Below are 20970 nucleotides of genomic sequence, written 5' to 3'. Positions count from 1 at the left end.
TATCTGCTCAATTTGACATGATGTATCTAGTAGGAAATGTGTCTTTAATGCAGTCATGTATTATGCATAGACCTGTTTGTTTGTTGAAAGTAGCTTCTAGAGGTTGCATGACAAGAGAGGGAAAAACTTACCAACTCGAATATGTCTTGTAATCTCAAATAGGAACAGGAAATTGACTTTTAAAAGCTTATAAACTGCTAGGTTTTATTGTTTCTAAATGCGCTGTTTAAATATAATGGTTTATTGGTGGATTTTAACTGAATTTCTCTGTCAAGATTAAAAAGACAAGATTTATCAGTCCCTATTAATAGATTGCCTTGGGCCAGTATCGTATGCAGAAGGGCGGATGGCAGTGGCACGCCAATTATGGAATATCGTGGTGAACGGACTTATTGTCATTTTGAGAGTAAGTCCTATTTGGATCAAATGTATCTGAAGGAATGGTGCATATGTTGTATATTCTAGACAAACCCAAGCATGCGTCTAAATAGCAAACCTTAAATAAGGCTTTAGGACCGGTAATTGTTTGTTGTTATTTACCGCCTTCTTTATGAAACACCTTTCCTAATAGTTTTTATTTCAGTAAATGCGTTAAAGAAAGGTTTCCTTATATTCATTAAAAAAAACAGTTTCGCAACAAAATAAAACTACAGTGTGTTGTAGCCCTTTGACCAGACAATTAGCTCCATTTCAAATTGTTTTTTTTCTGTTTTCTAATAATTTATAAAAAAATTGGATTCAAGTTTAACATTCAGTTGAAAGACAATCTCCAAAACACCTCAATGGTGATTTATGCGGAATCGTTTCCCGCCTCACAAATGCCAAAAGACACCAAGTTTTGTCTGGATCTACGTATATTTTGTCTCAGGATGACCAAAAACATGAGCTAAATTACCAAACATACGCAAACAAAATCAAATACTTGAGTTATTGCAATAAAGGGAAGAGGAGGGAAGCGTGACACAACTTTAACGTGTGCCACAGACAATACAATCATTTAGAAACTAGGTAAACAGTATGTGAGTGATTTTGTTTTTAATTTTAACATAGATTTAACAATTTTTCAGTCCATTTTTAACAGCGTATTATTTTGTTAACAAGCCGATTATCATCCAGGATTTTAAAGCAAGCAAAATGAAAGGTAAAGACCCGTACTGTTGTAGCAAGTACGATGTTTGTCTGACACCTGATTTTCTTTCCAAATTAGAAGATGTAAAAAGCTGTGTACAAAATGTGGATTAGCAGTATATACTTTTGTTTGAAGTAGGATACTCTTTAAAAGAAAGTGAGTCTTTGAAGCCGTTAGGGTAAACAAAGAGGCCGCTTTTGTGTGATTAAATAATTTCCGTTAATCAAAGCAGACATAAATAGGTTTATCAGTGAATCAATTATTGGAGTATGGTTGTTTTGGAATCGGATACTCTTTCCTTGTTTTTAGCGATCGAGTTAACATCCGGCGTTTTACACGGAAATAATGACTTTCATGTTCCACTTTTTGAAGCGGGTCTATCGTAGATTTACAAATCTTTTGTTTAAACTCTAATACATCTCGATTGATTTATGTATTCAGAAATAGTCGGATTAGTTATAGGATATGCTTATCGAAATCTATTTTTTATATATTTGAAACTATTCGAAATTGGGTAAAGAGCGGTTAGTTATAAAAGCATGCATATTTTGTTTAAAATCCCATACTGCCTGCTTTATTTTAAATATTAAGAAATCCGACATCTTGTCTGCCCGTAACAATACAAACCTATATATGTATTTATAGTAGCTAGACTGATTTTAAGGTAACCAGAAAGTCGGTTATTGCAGTGTGCATGGTTTTAACACTGATACTCTTCCATCTTTTTAATCGTTTAATATAGAGTGGGTCAGTTCTAACGATAACATTATATACTTTTCGATTGTTGCAACATTCATGCTGAATTTTGCTATCCAACCACGCTTACTTAATAAACTAATTTGTTGACCTTTGGAGAAAAAAAAGTCATATTCGTAACGTCGCACATTTCTCTTTATTATTGGTTTAATTACTGAATTTAACATTTATTTCTGTACTCCATTCAAATCTATGAGGTCAAACATCATGTTTGTATGTTAAATAAATCATCACTTTTCAAACATGTTTTCATTAAACGCAATAGCTTTTTAGCACTTTATGTATGTCAGAGGAGTCATCTTTTATACCAGTCACCGAGAATAAAATTATCTAATGGTATTGGATAATGGAATATTACTCTCTAAACCATGCCCACGAACTGTAGCTTTTAAGGTGAAAATTCCTTATCCCAATCCAGCACATATGCTGATTGTATTAATTCCTTTTGAGTACAGATTATCCTCTGCATGGCGTCTTCTTTCATAAGATTCCGATAACCTTTAATACATATTAGGAAACTATAACATAAATTTTGCTTCTAAAATAAATTGCATCTGGTAGACTTGACCTTTTCATGCTTTTTTATTTAATTGCATTATAGAGAGTAGTAAGTAATAGTAAATAACTTGAAAAAGTCATTAAACTAGTTTTGTTTCAATGGCGTTTGTGTGATTTATTTCTCCATTTAGGTGTTGTCAAAGGCATTTTAATAATTCTTGACATCCATATGTCTGGAATAGATTGCTCTTTGGAAAATGAATATTTATGAGACAAATATTATATATTTATTGTTTAAGCATTTCAAATAAAAACCAAATCTCAAAAATGAACAATTAATTGCAGAACTCGAATACAGTACAACAGATGTATAACGAACCCAAAGGCGGTGTATATTAAAGTTCATGAAGGAAATTCACTTATAAATTCGTTGTATGTGTTCATAAGCATTTTAAGAGCATTAATATCATTTAGGTATGAATCCTAGGTATATACTGCTCTATTTTCTTTCCTTAAATTATAATAGTTACAGATTATACAATTACATAATTTTCATTTTAAAAATAAATCGCTGGTGAGATCAAACTATGTATTGACTCGATCTATTATCAAGCAACACAATTTTACTTACAAGCGAGATACTTTTGCCTGAAGGTCTAAAAGTAGTGCAGTTAGAAATTATTATTTATGCTGTGCTGCTACAGACCTTTACCCAGAAGTAATTGATAAATGGGTTTTAATGAATATTGAACCATCCATCCATATATATATATATATATATATATATATATATATATATATATATATATATATATATATGACAACAATGACCTTTTCATGTTTTTCTGGCTTTTTTCTATAAATACTACAGGAATTAGAGAGGGTTGTGTCAAACGTCTGTACGGTGGAATTAATATGGGGTCCGAACAGTGTCTCGTGAATATACAAACGATGACAAATGGGATTTCCAGTAGATTCTAGTGATTAAACTTCTCTAATGCAAAACTTTATGGGGAGGAAAATATCAAGTAAGGGAATTACGCCAAAAACGTACTTAAATAATCTGTAAAATCTGTAAAACAAATAGTTTTCCTTTTGTGAATAGTCAGGTGTCAGTATACATTAACCAGTCAGCTGTTGAAACTCTTAAAGGTATTATCTGCTTCACATACCTTATACAAAGAATTAATGCTTCTGCCTATCCGTACATGGCTAACTTGACACAAGCTGGGAAATGATACGTCTGTCTAAGTCTACATGCCGTTTGTACTCACACTGGGCCTTTGTTTTGCTGAAACCGATGTTAGATTTGTTAATTTAATTAACTGCTTTAAAACAAATCAACGAAAATACCATCGACAGCAACCAGCGCTACACCACCGCATTCTAGGTCAATAATCAGCAATAAAAACAACTAAAAACAGGATATATTGTAGTGAAAATAAAGATTGCCATCTTCAAAAGCATTATTGTTCATTATTTTCACTATCATCATCATCATCATCGCATAAAAAGAACAACAGTCATGAAACAAACCAACTTAAGTCGGTGCATGAATTTTAGATTCAACATTCTTCAAAAAGAAAGAGAAAATACAATATAAAAAACGAACTAAAGATACAAAATTACATGAATAAGTGATGTAACAATCCGAAATCTTATTAACTATTTTTTTTATGTAGTCTCAAATAACTTCGCTGGTACCTAAGTAATATTATACAATATGTTCATTCATGGATTTATTCATGCGTACTTTTGGATAATAGCAATTATACTTAAATTTATATGATATCTTACATCACATCATCCAAAATGTTTGTAGTATGCAAAACCAGTTTAGTCTTATATGCCTATTTTACATTCACGTCTTTGACCATTCTGCACAATGTCCATTATTGTGCAAGTTCTTGCTAACAAAAATGCCCCGACTTGGTCAGTTCGTTTGTAAATTTGTGTGTACGTTTCGGTTGAATTTGAAAAAGTGCTAGTGTTAGAAAACCATACTGCTACGCATTTATTCTGTAAATGAAACGTTTTCGCAAATCCATTATTATGAAAAAAATGCTCTAATATTTCTATAAGTTTATTCACCATAACCTAGCAAAAGCAAAATTTACAGCATTTACAATACAATCATCGTTTTCCACGTATCAAATTCTTGTGAAACTAAAGTATTTTGGTAACACAACTCCAATTTACCTAAGCCTGCGTGTTAGGTAATATATAATGAAAAGAATGAGCAACAACGATATGCGCTAATCTAATAGAAATTGCCAGTCAATTAATAAAGTGCATATCCCTTCTTAATGTGTGTACGATGTAATGAAGAAAGAGATAAAACTTGAGATAGTTTATAGCTCAAAAGCCAGCGTCTCCTTCAGAACCACACATAATGTTCTTTTAGACTTTCCTGTACATTATATACTTTAATGATGTTTGTTCCTCAGAATCGTTTCTTTGTGTTGCTTGTTATCAGCGTGCAAATACACCAGGTCCAATCGACGGACGCTTCTCACGACTGCCCAAGATTTGACTATGAATACAAACTGTTAGAAAGACTTCTAAAGGTTGAATTCATGCACAGAGAAATGGAAGCTAGCATGATGCATTTTCAAGACCAACTGAAAACGATAGAAAATATATCAAAAGGTAAGTATTCACACTTTTTCGATTGATACGACGTACTGGTATTTTAAAATCCTATCTAACCAACCTGCAACCATCAATGATGTTTAGATTTCAAAAGTTCGTAGCTCATCAAATGCGACCCTCTACTATTTATTGTTTCGAAACATAACCTGTCTGACTATAATTAAAATAAAGGCTGGATTTTAGAACATATGGTCTAGAGCAAAGCTAGCAAGCGCTTAAAATATTTAAGAGCTTACAAATTACATAATTACACACAAGAACTCATGAGCCATAAAAGTGTTCTGCATCTATGCTATTTATAAACATTTTTTAAAGGTGAATTTCATTGATTACTTTAATTGTTAAATGAATAGTCAGCATCCGTTATTAGGTACTAGTATAGTCTAGTAACATTTATTTCTGACCACATATTCTAAAGATATATGGCCATATTTAAACATGGTGAGCTACATTTATCTAAATATACGAAGCGTGGATGGGAACACGCTGGTAAGCTAATTTTGTTTTATTAAAGATGAAAGTAGTAAACATACCACTAGATTGACGTTTTTAAACAAATTTCAAAACCGGCTAAGAATCCTAAAATGGCGAGCAAAGAGATGGATATAACTTTTCAATAAGGTGTATAGTGGATTGTAAGAAGCTGAATTAAAACTCAGGATTGAAATTTATGATAAATAAGGTATCGTCCTTTCAAAATTTAGCCATTTTTTCATTTATAATTGTATGCTATCACGGGTCCGTTTCAATGTTTCCTCATTTGTCAGAAGTGATAACTTCTTATAACGTTTAAATAGTTTGCTCAAAATGGCTATTGTATGTTGAAAAATTCCTTTTCATCACTACTAGGAAGGTTAGGAGAGATAAACCAGCTCTTGATATGAGCTAGGGCAATACTAGCAAATCTCAGGTCAGATTGGTTAAAGGCATTTCATCCTGCCGTAATGTAGGTAATGTCGTGTGTTGAACCATGAAGAATACGCCGTACGGTTCCCGGGTGATCTGTATAATATGCCTTACCATGATAGTTATAATGGCTTTCAAAGGAGGCTAACGTGAAAGAAATCTAAATGTAGTCTTTGATAAATAAACATGTCCATTTCAGTGCCACTTGCACATGAATAAAGTGCAAATAACTTAAACATATGGGTTTAGCTTTTATATGCACAATATGAAGTTGGGCTGCAATTTCTCCATCATTGATATCAACCTGCTTTGCAGTATGAATTAACAGATATTTGCATCAAAAATTGAGAGAGCTTTTTTATTTTACAAGTCATGTTTATTTTCTAACAGGGTACGTATATTTGCTGCTTTTAACACAAATATACACAGAAACTAAGCAAATAACCTATCGGAATGAGACAGCTTTTATCGAAACGTAGCAAAGAGATATTACACACAATAGCATAATTTGCAAGTAAAAATATAAACGAATACATTCCTTAGTGACAAAATATTACATATTTCCTCATTTGCCCTTTCGAGACGTTTGTTTACAAGAACGCGTCTTGTATAAGGAGCAGTTGTTCATTACTTAGCGATCCTCACCAACAGCATGCGGTCTCAAGCAATCCTGTTTCCGAAGGAAATCACAAAACAAGCCTTGACCCTGGCTCAAAAGATTGAAACAATAATTTCAGTGAATTGACAAACGCAGACCTATCATGTATGCTATGAGCGATAAAATAATGATATCGTATTTTGATGAAATGCATTGTTTAGATTTTCATAAAGCATATAAATAACAGGACGAAAATACTATTTCTGAAAAGTTTGCAACTGAAACAAATTGAATTTTCACTAAATTTTGTATAAGAAAAACTACATCAAAATTTTAGCATACATGCCACCATCTACATGTATTATTTTCACAAAGTGGACCAAATATGAATCATGTTGATCAAGGAAACTATTGAGCGGGAATGTGAGTTTTAAGAATTTCTCTGCCCATAACTATGACATACCTTAAAAATTCCATTCTGTTTGCCAGGGGAGGAAAGAGAGACAAAATGTGTGTGTGTGTGTGTGTGTGTGTGTGTGTGTGTGTGTGTGAATCTATATATGAGCCTTATAATATGCAGTCCGACATATTTATCAAAAAGTTATAATCTGCACATGTTTACCCAAATTCAAGAATTGTGCCATTCCATATGTGAAACACGGATTTTCTTACAACTGCAAAAGAATAAGACTAATTAGAAGGCATTGGCAAACTTTGATAATTAAAGGGTTGTAAGACTGGGACGGAAAACAGTTTTCCTTCCGGACGATATATATTCTTAATGTTTAGAGGGAAATGGGCGTGGGTGTGTATGGGTATGTGTAAGGTAGAGATAGAGATGTATTAAAAGTGGCAATTGTACGTATTGTGTTGAAGTATGACATAGAAAACAAGACAGAAAACGACCAATCTTCTGTGCATTATGTTAAATTGCGGGTATTGTTTTGATTGCATAATTATGAAGTGAACTGTTGCATGTTAAAGTGCGTACAAGATATGAAAAATGTAACCACCTTTTGTCCGTATGTATGCCAAATGTAACTGTTGGTTTTCGCCTAGGCACGGTCAGAATAAAATAGCATATGTGCCTGTGAAAACAATAGCTAAATGAGCTAGCAGTACACGGGTAAATTCTAAGTCAATTCATGTCAAGGTTTCACGTGCTACCACCTGTCAATCCTAATAATCTCTTTGCTCATTCTCCCATAGCTACAAAGCCTGAATAGAATTTAAATTCGCGGTTGGCTGAGACAAATATCGGCTGCTTTTTTGGTCCAAAAAAGTTAATTATTTTCAGCTTCTGATAAAATATGTATTTTGCCATAATACACTTTACAATTACATACGCAAGGGAAAGTTAAAAATTGTATCGAATTATGTTCATGCTAACAGGTTTGCCGTCAAGCATGTTCAAAGTATGATAAAAATAAAATAAAAGTCCCTTTAAAGAAGTGATTAATATTTTAGCGATGTCCCCTTTCGGTTCTAATGAAGACGTTCTTTTTAAAGTATGATCAGAATTTTCAAACGCGTTAAAAATCTTTTATTGCAATGTGTAATTATTTTTCTTTCATTTTGATACGAGTTCTCGTTTTGGGTGTAATATCTCTACTAACGATCTCGGAATGGACGTTTGTGACATGTTTTTGAAGTTCAATTGTAAAACAATTATTTTGATGTAGAGTATACCAAAATACTTAAGTGACTATGTCTTGAGGTTTTTTTTTTCTCTTCAAGCACACACACATTTTACAATCTCTCTCTAAAACAGTGGGATACGGTGATCTCGGAAATATAAACACTGACATTGTAAAAACTGCAATGAAAATCTCCCCCGAATTGCATAATCTCTCTCTCTCTCTCTCTCTCTCTCTCTCTCTCAAACTTTGGATATGACAAAATTATATCCGAAGTTGACTATTCGATGCACAATACTGATGTACTTTTTAGGTCAAAATATTTATCAAGAACAACGCATAGGGAATCAACTTCACACTGAATAAGTGTGGTAAACAAATCTGCTACTAATGAATTGACAAAAATAGACAAAGAAAAGAAAAACTTTCTCCCCGAACAGTCTCAATGTAGGATGACAGAATTATAAGGAATGCAAGAAGCGTATGTAGTAGTCCGTTCATATGATAATATATCCTCTAAAAAAGTTCTGGTCTTCGCATACTCTTGACAGAAACTTTCCCTGAATTGTCTGTCACGCTGTTTCAAACTCAAATTGCTACCAGTAAAATACGCATCAATATATAAAGATTACATTTAGAATTTCTACCCCCCGCCTACACTTTGACTTCACACAGAATTTAACAAAGATAAATGTTATGTACATTCTCAAAACAGACTTTAACCATATCACAATAAACACCCAAATGGAGACCTGATTTTAACTTCTCCTTGTATCCAAAACGGAGTAAATGAATGGTGGCCTAATTGTCTCGCCTCGCTAACTCCACTAGTAAAATTGTACTAATTATAACTATGATCGCTTGTGTTTTAAAAAATAAAAGTACAAATGGAATAAGCCTTCAGGTTTTACATTATTTATAATAGTGTAATGGAATGGTAATGCATATGTAGCTATTGTTTGGAATAAATACAACGGGCTAATAATAAGGATGGTTAATTTGTAACCACGACTAAAAACGACAAAATCTGGCTGATTTGTCATTGTATAGTTCTTTATTTTTTGGTAAACATACTGGTAATAACATACGTAGCAATTTATTTGTAAGAATCTGTTAGAACTCACATGATTCTTCATATGACAAATCTACCACGTAACACTGTAACAAGATAACCGAGTAGGGTTTCGGATTTACAACAGAACACTATTGATGGTGACACAAATACAATGTTTAATGATGAATGACTTTAATTAGAAAAGAATTATGATTAATGCGTGCGTATATAATATCCAAATATTGGATCAATTAACATAATCCGCACGAACAAAACAATGAAAATACAAATAAATTACCTTACGCAGTACAATGACATGGGGTGAATGATTCAGTTATTACACAACGAAAGAATGTTATGTTTTACTCAAATATTAAAACTGTGGTATTTTACTCATATACTAAAAATATATTCACTCAAATAGTAAAAATGTATTCACTCAAATAGTGAAAATGATGAAAACAAAGGGGCGTATGTACAAAATATCTTTACAGTCCCAAAAACACACTGGGTATTGCAAACCCCAAAGATTAGCAAACGGCAAAAAGATTACATGTATGGAGTTACACACTCCGTCACCAGCACACCTGGCCATCAGCCACACTGGTCAATCAAGCAGTCAGTATTCCAGGTTGGTCAATCAACCAATCAGCGGCCACCAATCTCAGTCAGCTACGCCCCATCACCTGCTACTCGAACAGCAACGCTTTACTCAGCTCTACGGCTGCTATGGTTCAGCTTCACAGCTACCACGGTCAATTTCCATGGTTAGCTCTACAGTATGTACCACGACGATTCCGATCACTTTGATCGCTTTGGTCACTCTTGTCAGTTGAAAATACATCTAACACCGTGTACTATGCATGACACGGGCATATACGATAAAACGTAATGACGTTATATACAGTAAGCTCAACAGATTACATTATCCACACAATAATTACAAAACAATACATAAGTTCAGAAGTGAAGCTAACCGTGCCCGATAAGAATCCTAAGGAACTTAATGTTTCTTAAAATTGCAGCTTTATATTGCTAATATAAATCTCTTGCTAAGTCACAAGCAAGAATAGAAAATATTTGCATGATACTATGTAGCAGAATCTACATAGAAAATATATAAAAATAAAATGTGGTAGTACAATAGTTATAACTTATACACAAGACATTAATAAATAACTCACATTCCTCTACAGCCGAAGATTTGTGAGTCCTTAAAGTATTTGTTGACTTTCATTTCTCCCCAGCGCAAAGCGGATTTTGAAGTCAAGAGATCACATCCTGGTTTTCTAAATGTGTATGTTTTGTATTGTTTCCCTGCCCACCCAAGATAGATGTGCAGTGTTGATGTAAAAAAAAAGTAATAATGCTAAATAAGTAGTTTTCGTCAGGGTTGATCTTGGTTCTGTTCTATCAATGTCTTTAGCTATCCCTTCTGCTGTGTCCCGGTCTGTACTTACACTCCATGGAGCTCGTAAATTCCTCAAAACAAGTTTTTCTGGGGATTCATTTGAGAAGCTGGAATGTAATACCTTTGACAAACATACCGGTGTAGTTTCTGGATGGGAGAACTTTTTGCTCCCAACCACTCTCTAAAACCAATCAGAATAGGATTATCCGTGGATATTGTCCTCATTGATTATTCTCTTAGAGCTCCGAGGGCACTATCCATTCCTAGACTCTGCAGCCTTGAACTTGGGTTCGTACGCCCCTACCCTTGTCACCACTAAAGGGTCAGGTTTCAGCTCCCTGTTTTTTGATCCGTTGCCATTCCGTAGTGTGATTTGTTTTATGGTATGTTTTATCGGTTTTATTTTCTTTAGAAATTCCAAGTCAAGAGTTCCATTATCCTTAAATTAATCCATAATCATGAATCAAAGTCCATATCCGTTCCTGTTTTGTTGCCTTGGTATTGTAGATTTCTTTTACGGCTTATACTTCCTAAGAAGTACCAGTTGATTCACTCTCGCCTCGTGGTCGGGCTTATACACGCAATTTCATCCCTTGCTTCTTTCTGACATTACTCCTGTTAAGGTTTGTTTATTTTTAGTGACCTTTGCCAGAGTCGGATTTTGGCGTCTGTTAGGTGGTGTGTTTGCATTGTTGAGTTGCGTCCCAGTTTTGTGAGAGGACTGGCACTATCTAGATCTTGGTTTGGGTTATAGTCTATCTATAATCTGTTTAAAATTTAGTGTAGTAAATATACAAATTAAAATTGTGAGATCAGTACAAAGTGACCTGAGAAGTTTTTAAAGACAAAATGATTTTATAGTAATAAATAAATAATGTGTTTAATAGCATGTGTGTTTATTTGGTGTTTGCATATCTGCAATTAGAGTATTAGAAGTGTAAAAGAGAAAAAGAGTGAGAGAAAACGTAAAATGCATATAACAATAATTCTATATGCATGAAATCTGTTTTCTTTTAGCTCCGTTTTTGTTTCGTTTCTAAATTGTTTATATTCGTTTCTGTGGGTTATACAGTTGTCTCAGCACTTGAGTAATTTGGTGTTCATTTCCTGTTTCAGAGACCTTTTTTCTTCGCTTCATTTAGAACAATTTCTGTCCTGTTTGTATCAATTATGTACATTTCCACCTCCGTTCTGTTATATTCCATGAGTTTACCAATCGTGTTCCTGGTTAGGCTCTGTGAAGAGTTACGTTTAATGGGTAATACTTTTCAAGAAGTACCTTTTTTAAGTTCTATATGTACTTTATCCATATTCCTGAATCGAAGTCCGTATCTATTTTTGATCCGTTGCCATTCCGTAGTGTGATTTGTTTTATGGTATGTTTTATCGGTTTTATTTTCTTTAGAAATTCCAAGTCAAGAGTTCCATTATCCTTAAATTAATCCATAATCATGAATCAAAGTCCATATCCGCTCCTGTTTTGTTGCCTTGGTATTGTAGATTTCTTTTACGGCTTATACTTCCTAAGAAGTACCAGTTGATTCACTCTCGCCTCGTGGTCGGGCTTATACACGCAATTTCATCCCTTGCTTCTTTCTGACATTACTCCTGTTAAAGTGAAAAACAGACTGAGTAAAACAGCTCACTGACAAGACGTTCCTTAATGTAAAGATTTTGTCTTACGGAGATGCATTTATACACAGATGATGCCGCAACACATGTCTGTGCGCTGCAAGTATTCGGTTCATTCCATCGAAAGCACTTCGAACGTGCAGCATAGGATGAACCAAACTCACTATTTCGCACGCGACGTAAATCCAATCAATCAATCAATCAATCACTATTTCGAAATCTTTGTACCAAATACATAAATAACCCTCTGGTATCGTTGTACAAATAAAAAACGAAACCCGAGTACATGTATTTAATAAATAAAAGAATTTATACGATTCCGTGACAAACACGAATATTAGAGGTCAGACACACTCGAATGTTAACTTTCTTCCAGATGGACCATACAAGCTCCATATATTACATGTTCCTCCAAACAGACCTTACATGATACACTGACATTTCAAACCATACATGTGAAACCGCTGAAAAGATTTGTACAGTACTTATTGTCCTTATACATCTCAGCATGGTAACCTAAATGTCAAATTCCCATTAGAAGCTAAGTACCTTTTACTCTTCTCCTTCTGATATCACATTATCTACTAATCATTGACTATTGCAGGATTGCACCAAATATATCTGGGGTGTCAATTTTAAAGTAAATCTTCCGTATAACAAAAACACTTACAAAAACCATTTCAGGGAGAGAATTACGTGATTTCCCCGCAGTTTCCTCGAGCCACAAGATTATATCAAAATTTTGAGTTCTAGAAATACATTCTTTATCCCTGGTGGAATGTTTCAATTGCTGCCGATCAACCAGATAGAATGCAATATGTTTTCATCAGTATGCACATGATGGTCAGATAATTTGTTAATCTTTGTCAAATTTTAGCCACAGTTATGTGTTTCATGGATATAACTCCGCGGAAATAAATCCGTTTGTTCCAAGAAAGCCTTGCAAAAACTGCTTCTACCGGGTCATAGGTAATCTGCCTATATAGCTCTAGTTGTCTTCGTTGAATGATAAACTTCTTCCTCATTATTGTTTTAAGTCCACAACAATATTGACATCTACATATGTTATGGAACTTTCCTCCTCCAAACATAGATTATTTAATGATGCTGTAGTTGACTGAATCTGCTTCCAAAATTACCTTTCTTCAGAAGAATCTCTTCCTGTAAAGTACGCAATTGTGAAATGCAAAACTGATATGTGAAAATTATGTTCTCAAAGAGATCCCAAATGGCTTTATACCTAGATTCTTTGTATGTATGTTAATATTTTCTTTCTTTGACACTTACACATTTGCTGTGATAACACATATGTTAAACAATACTCCAATAATTATCCCAATCTACCATCTAGATAATCATACAATAACAAACTAAAATATTGCATGCTTAAATTTGTATACAAGGAAATGCTGCATGTATCAAACTTATTTTTCTGTCATTTGAAATATTTGAAAATATATATTATATAATAGCTCCTCGCTACAGGACGATGAGGAACTACTTAAGTTGATTGTTGGTGTATTTGAGCTCCAATGCCAACCAATGCTCACTCTCGGCATTGGCAATATGTGGTCCAATACAGGTCAGGTGAAACCACATGTTTTGCATTCCATAGTCGTTGACGCGCAGATGGGCAGTTGTATACGAATCATTCAACTGAGCATGCTATATTTTATCTCTAGGACAAGCATCAACCTTCATGAGATGGGGAAAGACCACATGCCAAGGTAATGACACAGAACTTGTTTACGAAGGTAAGGACAACCGCTTTTGATTATTTAGACAAATTTTGACAAAATATATCGTTAAGATTTAAAGCAAATCAAAAACCAATACCTAAGAACGTTATTGAATATATGTAGACATTACACAGCTTTGATATCATATAAAATACATACACTTATGAATCTATTATTTTCCAATGAATATCATCCAATTTGCCATCTCGTCGCTGTAATTCGTAATTGCCATGTTCCTATTTATGTCAACAGTTATACTTCTTCGTAATTGACATGTTCCTATTTATATCAACAGTTATACTTCTTCGTAATTGCCATGTTCCTATTTATGTCAACAGTTATACTTCTTCGTAATTGCCATGTTCCTATTTATGTCAACAGTTATACTTCTTATTAAGAAATGTTTCTTTAAATCTCTGTGTAACTTTGATATTCGTTTGATCTTTCGGGTTATACATAGATGAAACAAATTACATTTTATTTATCTTGCATAATTTTGTTCTTCACAATGAGATGCACGTTCAGTAGGTTATATTGTATTCCTATTTTAGATACGACACCTAAAACATTATCTAAAAATTATATTCATAATTCAAGTTAGATGCATGCAGTTGTTAATAAAAAAATTCTTATCTTATCTTATCACTAATAAAAAAAACTGACTCACTGGCTAGAGATCAGAAGAAAAAAATACATTTTCTAGCACCATACCGACTGGCAAAAGAAAGGATTGCGTACTGTTAGAATTATGACGTTCTCTAACAGTGTGGTGAGTTTATGGTAAAAAATGAGTCTTTCTGCCAGCGTCCTATGCTAGCTAAGTTCCCGTCAGCCTAGGACAACAAATGAATAACCAGTCCGTTTTACCATGTTAGATATTTAGGTATACGAAGTAAATATAATCTATTAATTGTATATATTACGATAATAAAAGAAATCTTAAAACCAATTGAGAATGTATTAACGGTGAGTTGTTTCGGTTGACCACTATTTAACCACTGTTGAATCTAGGTGATATAAGACGATACATAATTCGCGTGTAGTCTGCATTTAATAGACGCTTGCGACTTCAAATAGGAGCTCTTCTGCATCTTTGCAATGACTAATGACACGTGTAGCTTCCGATCAGGAACGTCAAATTCTAGAGGTATTTGTGACTGGACGACTCATTGTACGGATTCTACTCCCCAGGGTTTGGACGAATGGTGTTAGGCGCACGCCCGTACGGACCATTTACATCTCACCACTGTCCGCGTAGGTTCGAGTCTCGGATTGGACAATGTGGGCACGTGTGAAAGTTTCCCAGAATCTTCCAGTGCGTTGGTGTTTCTTCCCGCGTTTTTCAAGAGTTCCTTCTGCACCAAATATACTGGCCATCATGTTTAGCCTATAAATTGCTGAAAATAGCGTATAACCAGCATACGCACACCAATCCACAAGAAACAAACAAGCAAGTGTCATAACGAATATATGAAAGGATAATGCTATGAAAATTCAGTATCTTTAAATTTCAGTATGTTCATGAAAAAACCTATGTTTCTCAACATAGACTCGTCCTTGAAGCAAGAATCTCTATGGAGAAAGCCCTATGTTTCTCAGTATAGACTCATCCTTGAAGCAAGATTCTCTATGGAGAAAGCCCTATGTTTCTCAATATAGACTCATCCTTGACGCAAGAGTCTCTATGGAGAAAGCCCTATGTCCACCGGCTTTTATTCTTTACCTAGAAATGGTTGAAACGTGTGTTTTCATTTAACTCTGCACAAACAAACTAGGTGCTAGTTTCAGTAATACCTGTTCCAAAGTCAAGACTTTGAAGGGATTAAAATTGCATCAATAAAACATCGTTACTATTTTTTCAGTTACAAACAGGATAAGCTGTCAATATATATATATATATATATATATATATATATATATATATATATATATATATATATATATATATATATATAATTTTCTTCATGTTCCATGTTTCATAATATGAAATATCGTACTCAGAGCTGATCTTTAATTCTAGAAGCATTTACCACAGAGTCACAAATGGTTATGGACAAGGCCAATAGCATTTTCAAATTTCTGATTCTGTGGTCTTGCGGGCTTTCTGGCGAATTTTTCACACTGCTTCCTGCTAGACAAAATGTTAGCTAGCACTATCCAGAGTGTCAAATAATGAAACAAGATAAGAAGAAAGAGTTTAAAAGAGGCACAGACTGAAAGCTATTTCACTACTAATTGCGCGTATTTGTTCAAGCCTCTCAGGATGAAATGTGCAAGCTGCTTTCATGTCGTTTCATTTATATCAAATTAAATCCCATCTTGATTAATTCATTTTTTCAAAACAATTTGAACTTCTTCTTTGAAGTAGACATTTGACAATATTCCAAACTGTCCTAAATCATTATCGTTAGATAATATTCGTCACAGTTTTGATGACGAATTAGATAATTTTGTTTTTTAAATCATTACCAAAAAATGACCGTTTTAAATTGATTTTGTTGAAGTATATGGCTTGCATACATTTACTTTGCAATGGTTATGTCGAGACTGAGTAGTAGTAGAAAAATAACAATTGACATGTGTTACTGACAAGTGTGAGTCTAAATCTGTCTTAAATACTCTGATAAGCCACTGATGAGTCACATTAGGTTATTAAACGTTTTGCAAATGTCTACTTTACCGTCACTATAAATTGGTATATGCAATCAATGCTTTAATCATTTGTAATCCAGGCTTTACTGGTGGCTCTCACCACACCGATGCTGGAAGCGCTGCTGACTTTCTTTGCTTACCGAAAGTTCCAACCTGGGCAAAGAATGTCGGAGGTATAGATGCCACTGCATATATATACGGTGCTGAGTACGAACTTGTCAGTGAATCCAATCCATTTTCAACTGTGTCTATACAAGATGATGTTCCGTGTTGCGTATGTAGACCTCCACGTACTACGGCCTTGATGATCCCAGCTAGAACTGACTGCTACCCCGGATGGAATCATGAATATAATGGATATCTGATGTCAGATTATTACGGTCATCAAGGGGCCACAAATTATGTGTGTGTTGATGCGAATCCAGAAGCGGTTTTAAGGGGTACGTCCGACAAAAACGGCCATCTTTTGTACGTGGTTGAAGCAAAATGTGGATCATTGCCTTGTCCTCCATATATTGAAGGACGAGTTATAGCATGCGTTGTTTGCTCGAAATAAAGACGGTATGGTTGTCTGTTTCTGTATTTTCAAAGACACGATTTATTTTCAATAAAGAATCATGGATTGAGACTTATCTCAAGAATTGCTTCAATTCATCCCTCTAATATCATCTTCCATGGAGAATACGATTTCTAAGAAAGTATTTCAGGTAAACAAGATGTTATGAATATATTATAAAGCTGTAAGTCTCTATGTTGTACCCTGTGACCTTTGTCTCACACGCACTAATATGTGCACTTTCTGATATTAATGACCACCCTCGTGGAGAAAAAAATATGACAGTTCTAATGAAGTCACCATAAAGTTTACGTAGAGCAAGTTATTCCTTAATTTTATTATAAATTGCTTTTAAATTTCAAAGCCATTCGTTTAAATACAATGGTAACAATCTTCTGTAAGTCGTAACACATACATTTCCCAATTTAATATTTTGCTTAAGTGTTCCGTCTTTCAATATGTGACCGAGTGCCGATTTGTATAAAGCTCTCCATTTGCGGAGGAAATATATACAACGAAAGATATGTATTAACTGGTGCTACATGTCTTCAATACAACAGAGTTGTCTAATATGTTCTACTGGGAGACAAAACAGGAGGTTCCTTATTTTCATTTTTGCAAACAAATACATTCTTTCATTTAAGAAGTAATATTTCCTGCCGTTTAGTACTTACAGAATTGTAAATAGTATTATATAACTATCTGGACTGGTTAATATAACTAATTACGTCTACTTATGAACTTTTATACTAAGTTCCAAAGGATTTGAATTTGTTCCAATTGGGTAACATTCGTGTCCTGTATCACATGATATGAGGAAATAACAATTGCGTAATAGTGTATTCTATTCCTGCACAAAGACTCAAATCATATGCTTATGTAAAGAGACGTCCAATTCATCATAAACAATTGTGCATCGAATATAAACTGTATTCTCTTTCAGTATGCTGTGGTCAAATGTTACACTGTTATGTATTGTATGCACTAGCATCATTTATATGAAGAAGAAAAAAATATTTTTCCATTGGGTTCTCTACAAATAGTCAGAAAGAAACATATGGTGTTTTTGTCCGCATGTTAATATGCTTCAATACATCTCATAGTCAGTACTTAATTTCAAATGTTTTATAACTTCATATGTATATACTGGTTTTTTTTTTTACTTTCCAAGTGGTCCTGTTTTGCGTTTCCAAGGCGTACTTTGTAAGTTATTCAGAATGTAGTACAGTGTCTATGTTATAACTGTATAATGCTGTTATTTCCAATGCGCATAGGGTCTAATATTATTTTGTCTGAATGTACATTCCCTAAATGGTTTTATCACACAGTCGGTATACATTTTGCCTATAGTGACTGCTGTTTAATATTTTTGATATTATAACATGTGAGCATATGTGATTCTGTTTGGTCAAAAAAAAGCCCATGAAATTATTGTGAAGTATTTTATTTACTGATTGGCTAAAATCGTGGGAAAACATTTTAACCCCGCCTTCTCGAACTTTTTGTTTTCGTTCAACATTTTTGGCCGTCATTATTTTATTCGACTCGCAAAGGGAAATGGGGGGAAATGGTCTCGTCTTGTTCAATATTGACAATTTTCCCCCACGGGGTTTGTTATGTCATGTATAACGTATCATAACATGAAAACTAGCAAAACCACAAGACAATAACAATAATAACAAGTAAAACTACCGGTATTAATTAGATGATAACGAGGGTTGGGGTGGGATGGAGGGGTGGAATAAACGTAACATGGAATCCACCCTATATACAAGCTTGGTTTAAATGTGAACTTACTGAAGTAAATAGACTCACCATTGTTCACAGAAGAATGTAGACATAATCCGGACTCACCAACTGACAGAATTTTATCCAACCACATCATATTTACACGGTAAATCTGTGATGCAAGTCCGACTCAAAAAGAGATTTGTTTACGTCTTCTGTACAGTCCAATGTTCCAAATCAAATGCTGAAAATATCCGGTCACAAATACATTCCATTAAATATGTGTACTTATGCATCCAGTAAGCTTCTTTTCACAAAAGTATTGTAACAATGTAATGTTTAGTTGTAGAACTTCAACGTAAACACTGTCACTGTGTTTTGAAGGACAACTCAAACCGATAATGTGCACATGTATGAGCAACGTTTCCTAAAGTTTCGAACTTTACATTATCAAGGTAAGTCTTGACGTTACTATGGGCTCAATTTGTGAATTCTTATTCAATCGCATTTGCTCATAAAACAAATTACGCCTCAATAAAATCATTAACGGGAGGTGTTTAGGCTGTGTTTCGCGGCAAACTTGGATTTTTAACATGGTCAAATGTGTCCCCTGTATTGTGGTCACCTGATAAAGGTATCCAATAATCTTCTTGTATTCTTTAGCAGGCACTTGAGCAATATGGTTATATTGTCACCTTCAGCACAACCGTCCTGTAGCTCAGACGTGCTAATTTTATTGTGAGAAATATTGCATTATGTCCAGCTGTTCTGATCAGGCCTATATATAGCTCTCTGCAGCTTTTATCTGTATTCCTTCTAACATTTGTATGTCTTCTGTTCTCATTATAATTCGAGACTTGCTATTGTCGCAAAGACATAACAAATGGAATTAGTTTAGAAACAATGAATAGCCATGGAGAGTATGTTTATTTTTAATGTATACGAATGGAAATTGTTTCAAGCCTAATATAACATGTGCAAGTCTTACAAAATCTACTTTAACAATCATATTCTGATTTAGTGCACACATTATGTCAAACAAATCATCTTTATAAACGGTTTATACATGCAATAAATAATGCTGCTTTTAATTATAAAGAAGTATTGAGGCATTTCCACACGTTAATTATTCTATAATACTGCATGTGCAGTAAGAAACATGGATTATAATAAAATTGTGTATAGTGCAGCATAAGTAGACCAACAGTGCAGAAACAAAACGTTCATTATATTTGTACATCATTGGTCAGATAATGGATATTTTGTCCACTCAGAAGCAAAGTAGAGACAAGTGCCCATACAGAGTATTGCTTATGTTCATACAACGTGCAGATTATTCAACGGTAAAATTTAATTTTGTATGCAGTATTTGTTTATGCAATGAGTTTGCATAGTGTGTGCCACTTGCTATCTACTACTCAGACAATAGCATTGACTACTCCTGCTTTGCAATTTGCATCGGTCAGCTGCACAGTAATAATGAAAACATAGCAATGCACATAAGAAATACTTCAGTAAATACAAGCAAACACTTGGTGAAATTATATATTCATCTCAAAATGTCATGCAATTACCTTGTGTCGAAACAACCAGAAAAGGAATATATTTTGTGAATTGACATTTGTAATACTAGATGGTTCGGTCTGAATCTCTTTTGGATGTTAAATAATAAATTTAATTTTGCACAAGATACTTGTCTCTTTGGTCACATAACAGACCCCAAACCAGTGTTTGATTGCTTGATTTGCGGCCCCGGATTAAAGGGGATGAAATTTGAGATACATTCAGATTGTTTTAATAAAAAATGTCGAAGTCTAATATTAAAATCGCACTATAGTCATCAAGCACATCAAACCTTTTCGTGGGTACCCAATTTCACCAACAAAGCCTAGGAGAAGAAACAGACTTATAATGTAGGGCAGCTTCCTCGAATTATGCTACCCTATGCACATCATTAAGAATCCTTCATATGACCTTGGAGTTTATAGAAAACGTGTATGCTACTAGTCAAAGACAGAGTCG

At 34.1% G+C, this 20970-nt stretch overlaps 1 protein-coding gene across 1 annotated transcript; it reads left to right on the top strand.

Annotated features, from left to right (window-relative positions):
• The first annotated feature begins 4774 nt into the window (after positions 1 to 4774).
• On the top strand, positions 4775 to 17290 carry LOC149776057 (uncharacterized). The gene is made up of 3 exons (XM_089942053.1): positions 4775 to 5032; positions 13956 to 14027; positions 16745 to 17290. Exons 1-3 carry the CDS (start codon positions 4813 to 4815, stop codon positions 17218 to 17220), a joined length of 768 nt encoding a protein of 255 aa, XP_089798179.1. The 5' UTR covers positions 4775 to 4812; the 3' UTR covers positions 17221 to 17290.
• The last annotated feature ends 3680 nt before the right edge of the window (positions 17291 to 20970 follow it).

The sequence above is a fragment of the Sinohyriopsis cumingii genome, chromosome 18 (genome assembly GCF_028554795.1).
Source record: "Sinohyriopsis cumingii isolate HCF-2022 chromosome 18, ASM2855479v2, whole genome shotgun sequence".
Lineage (NCBI taxonomy): Eukaryota > Metazoa > Mollusca > Bivalvia > Unionida > Unionidae > Sinohyriopsis > Sinohyriopsis cumingii.
The sequence above is the reverse complement of the archived record's forward strand: the minus strand, read 5'-3'. Positions and strand labels throughout refer to the sequence as shown.

Coding starts and splice junctions, on each gene's coding strand:
- LOC149776057 (XM_089942053.1), top strand. CDS start 4,813: ATGATGTTTGTTCCTCAGAATCGTTTCTTTGTGTTGCTTGTTATCAGC. Junction 5,033..13,955: donor GATAGAAAATATATCAAAAG/GTAAGTATTCAC, acceptor TTTTATCTCTAG/GACAAGCATCAACCTTCATG. Junction 14,028..16,744: donor CACAGAACTTGTTTACGAAG/GTAAGGACAACC, acceptor TTTGTAATCCAG/GCTTTACTGGTGGCTCTCAC.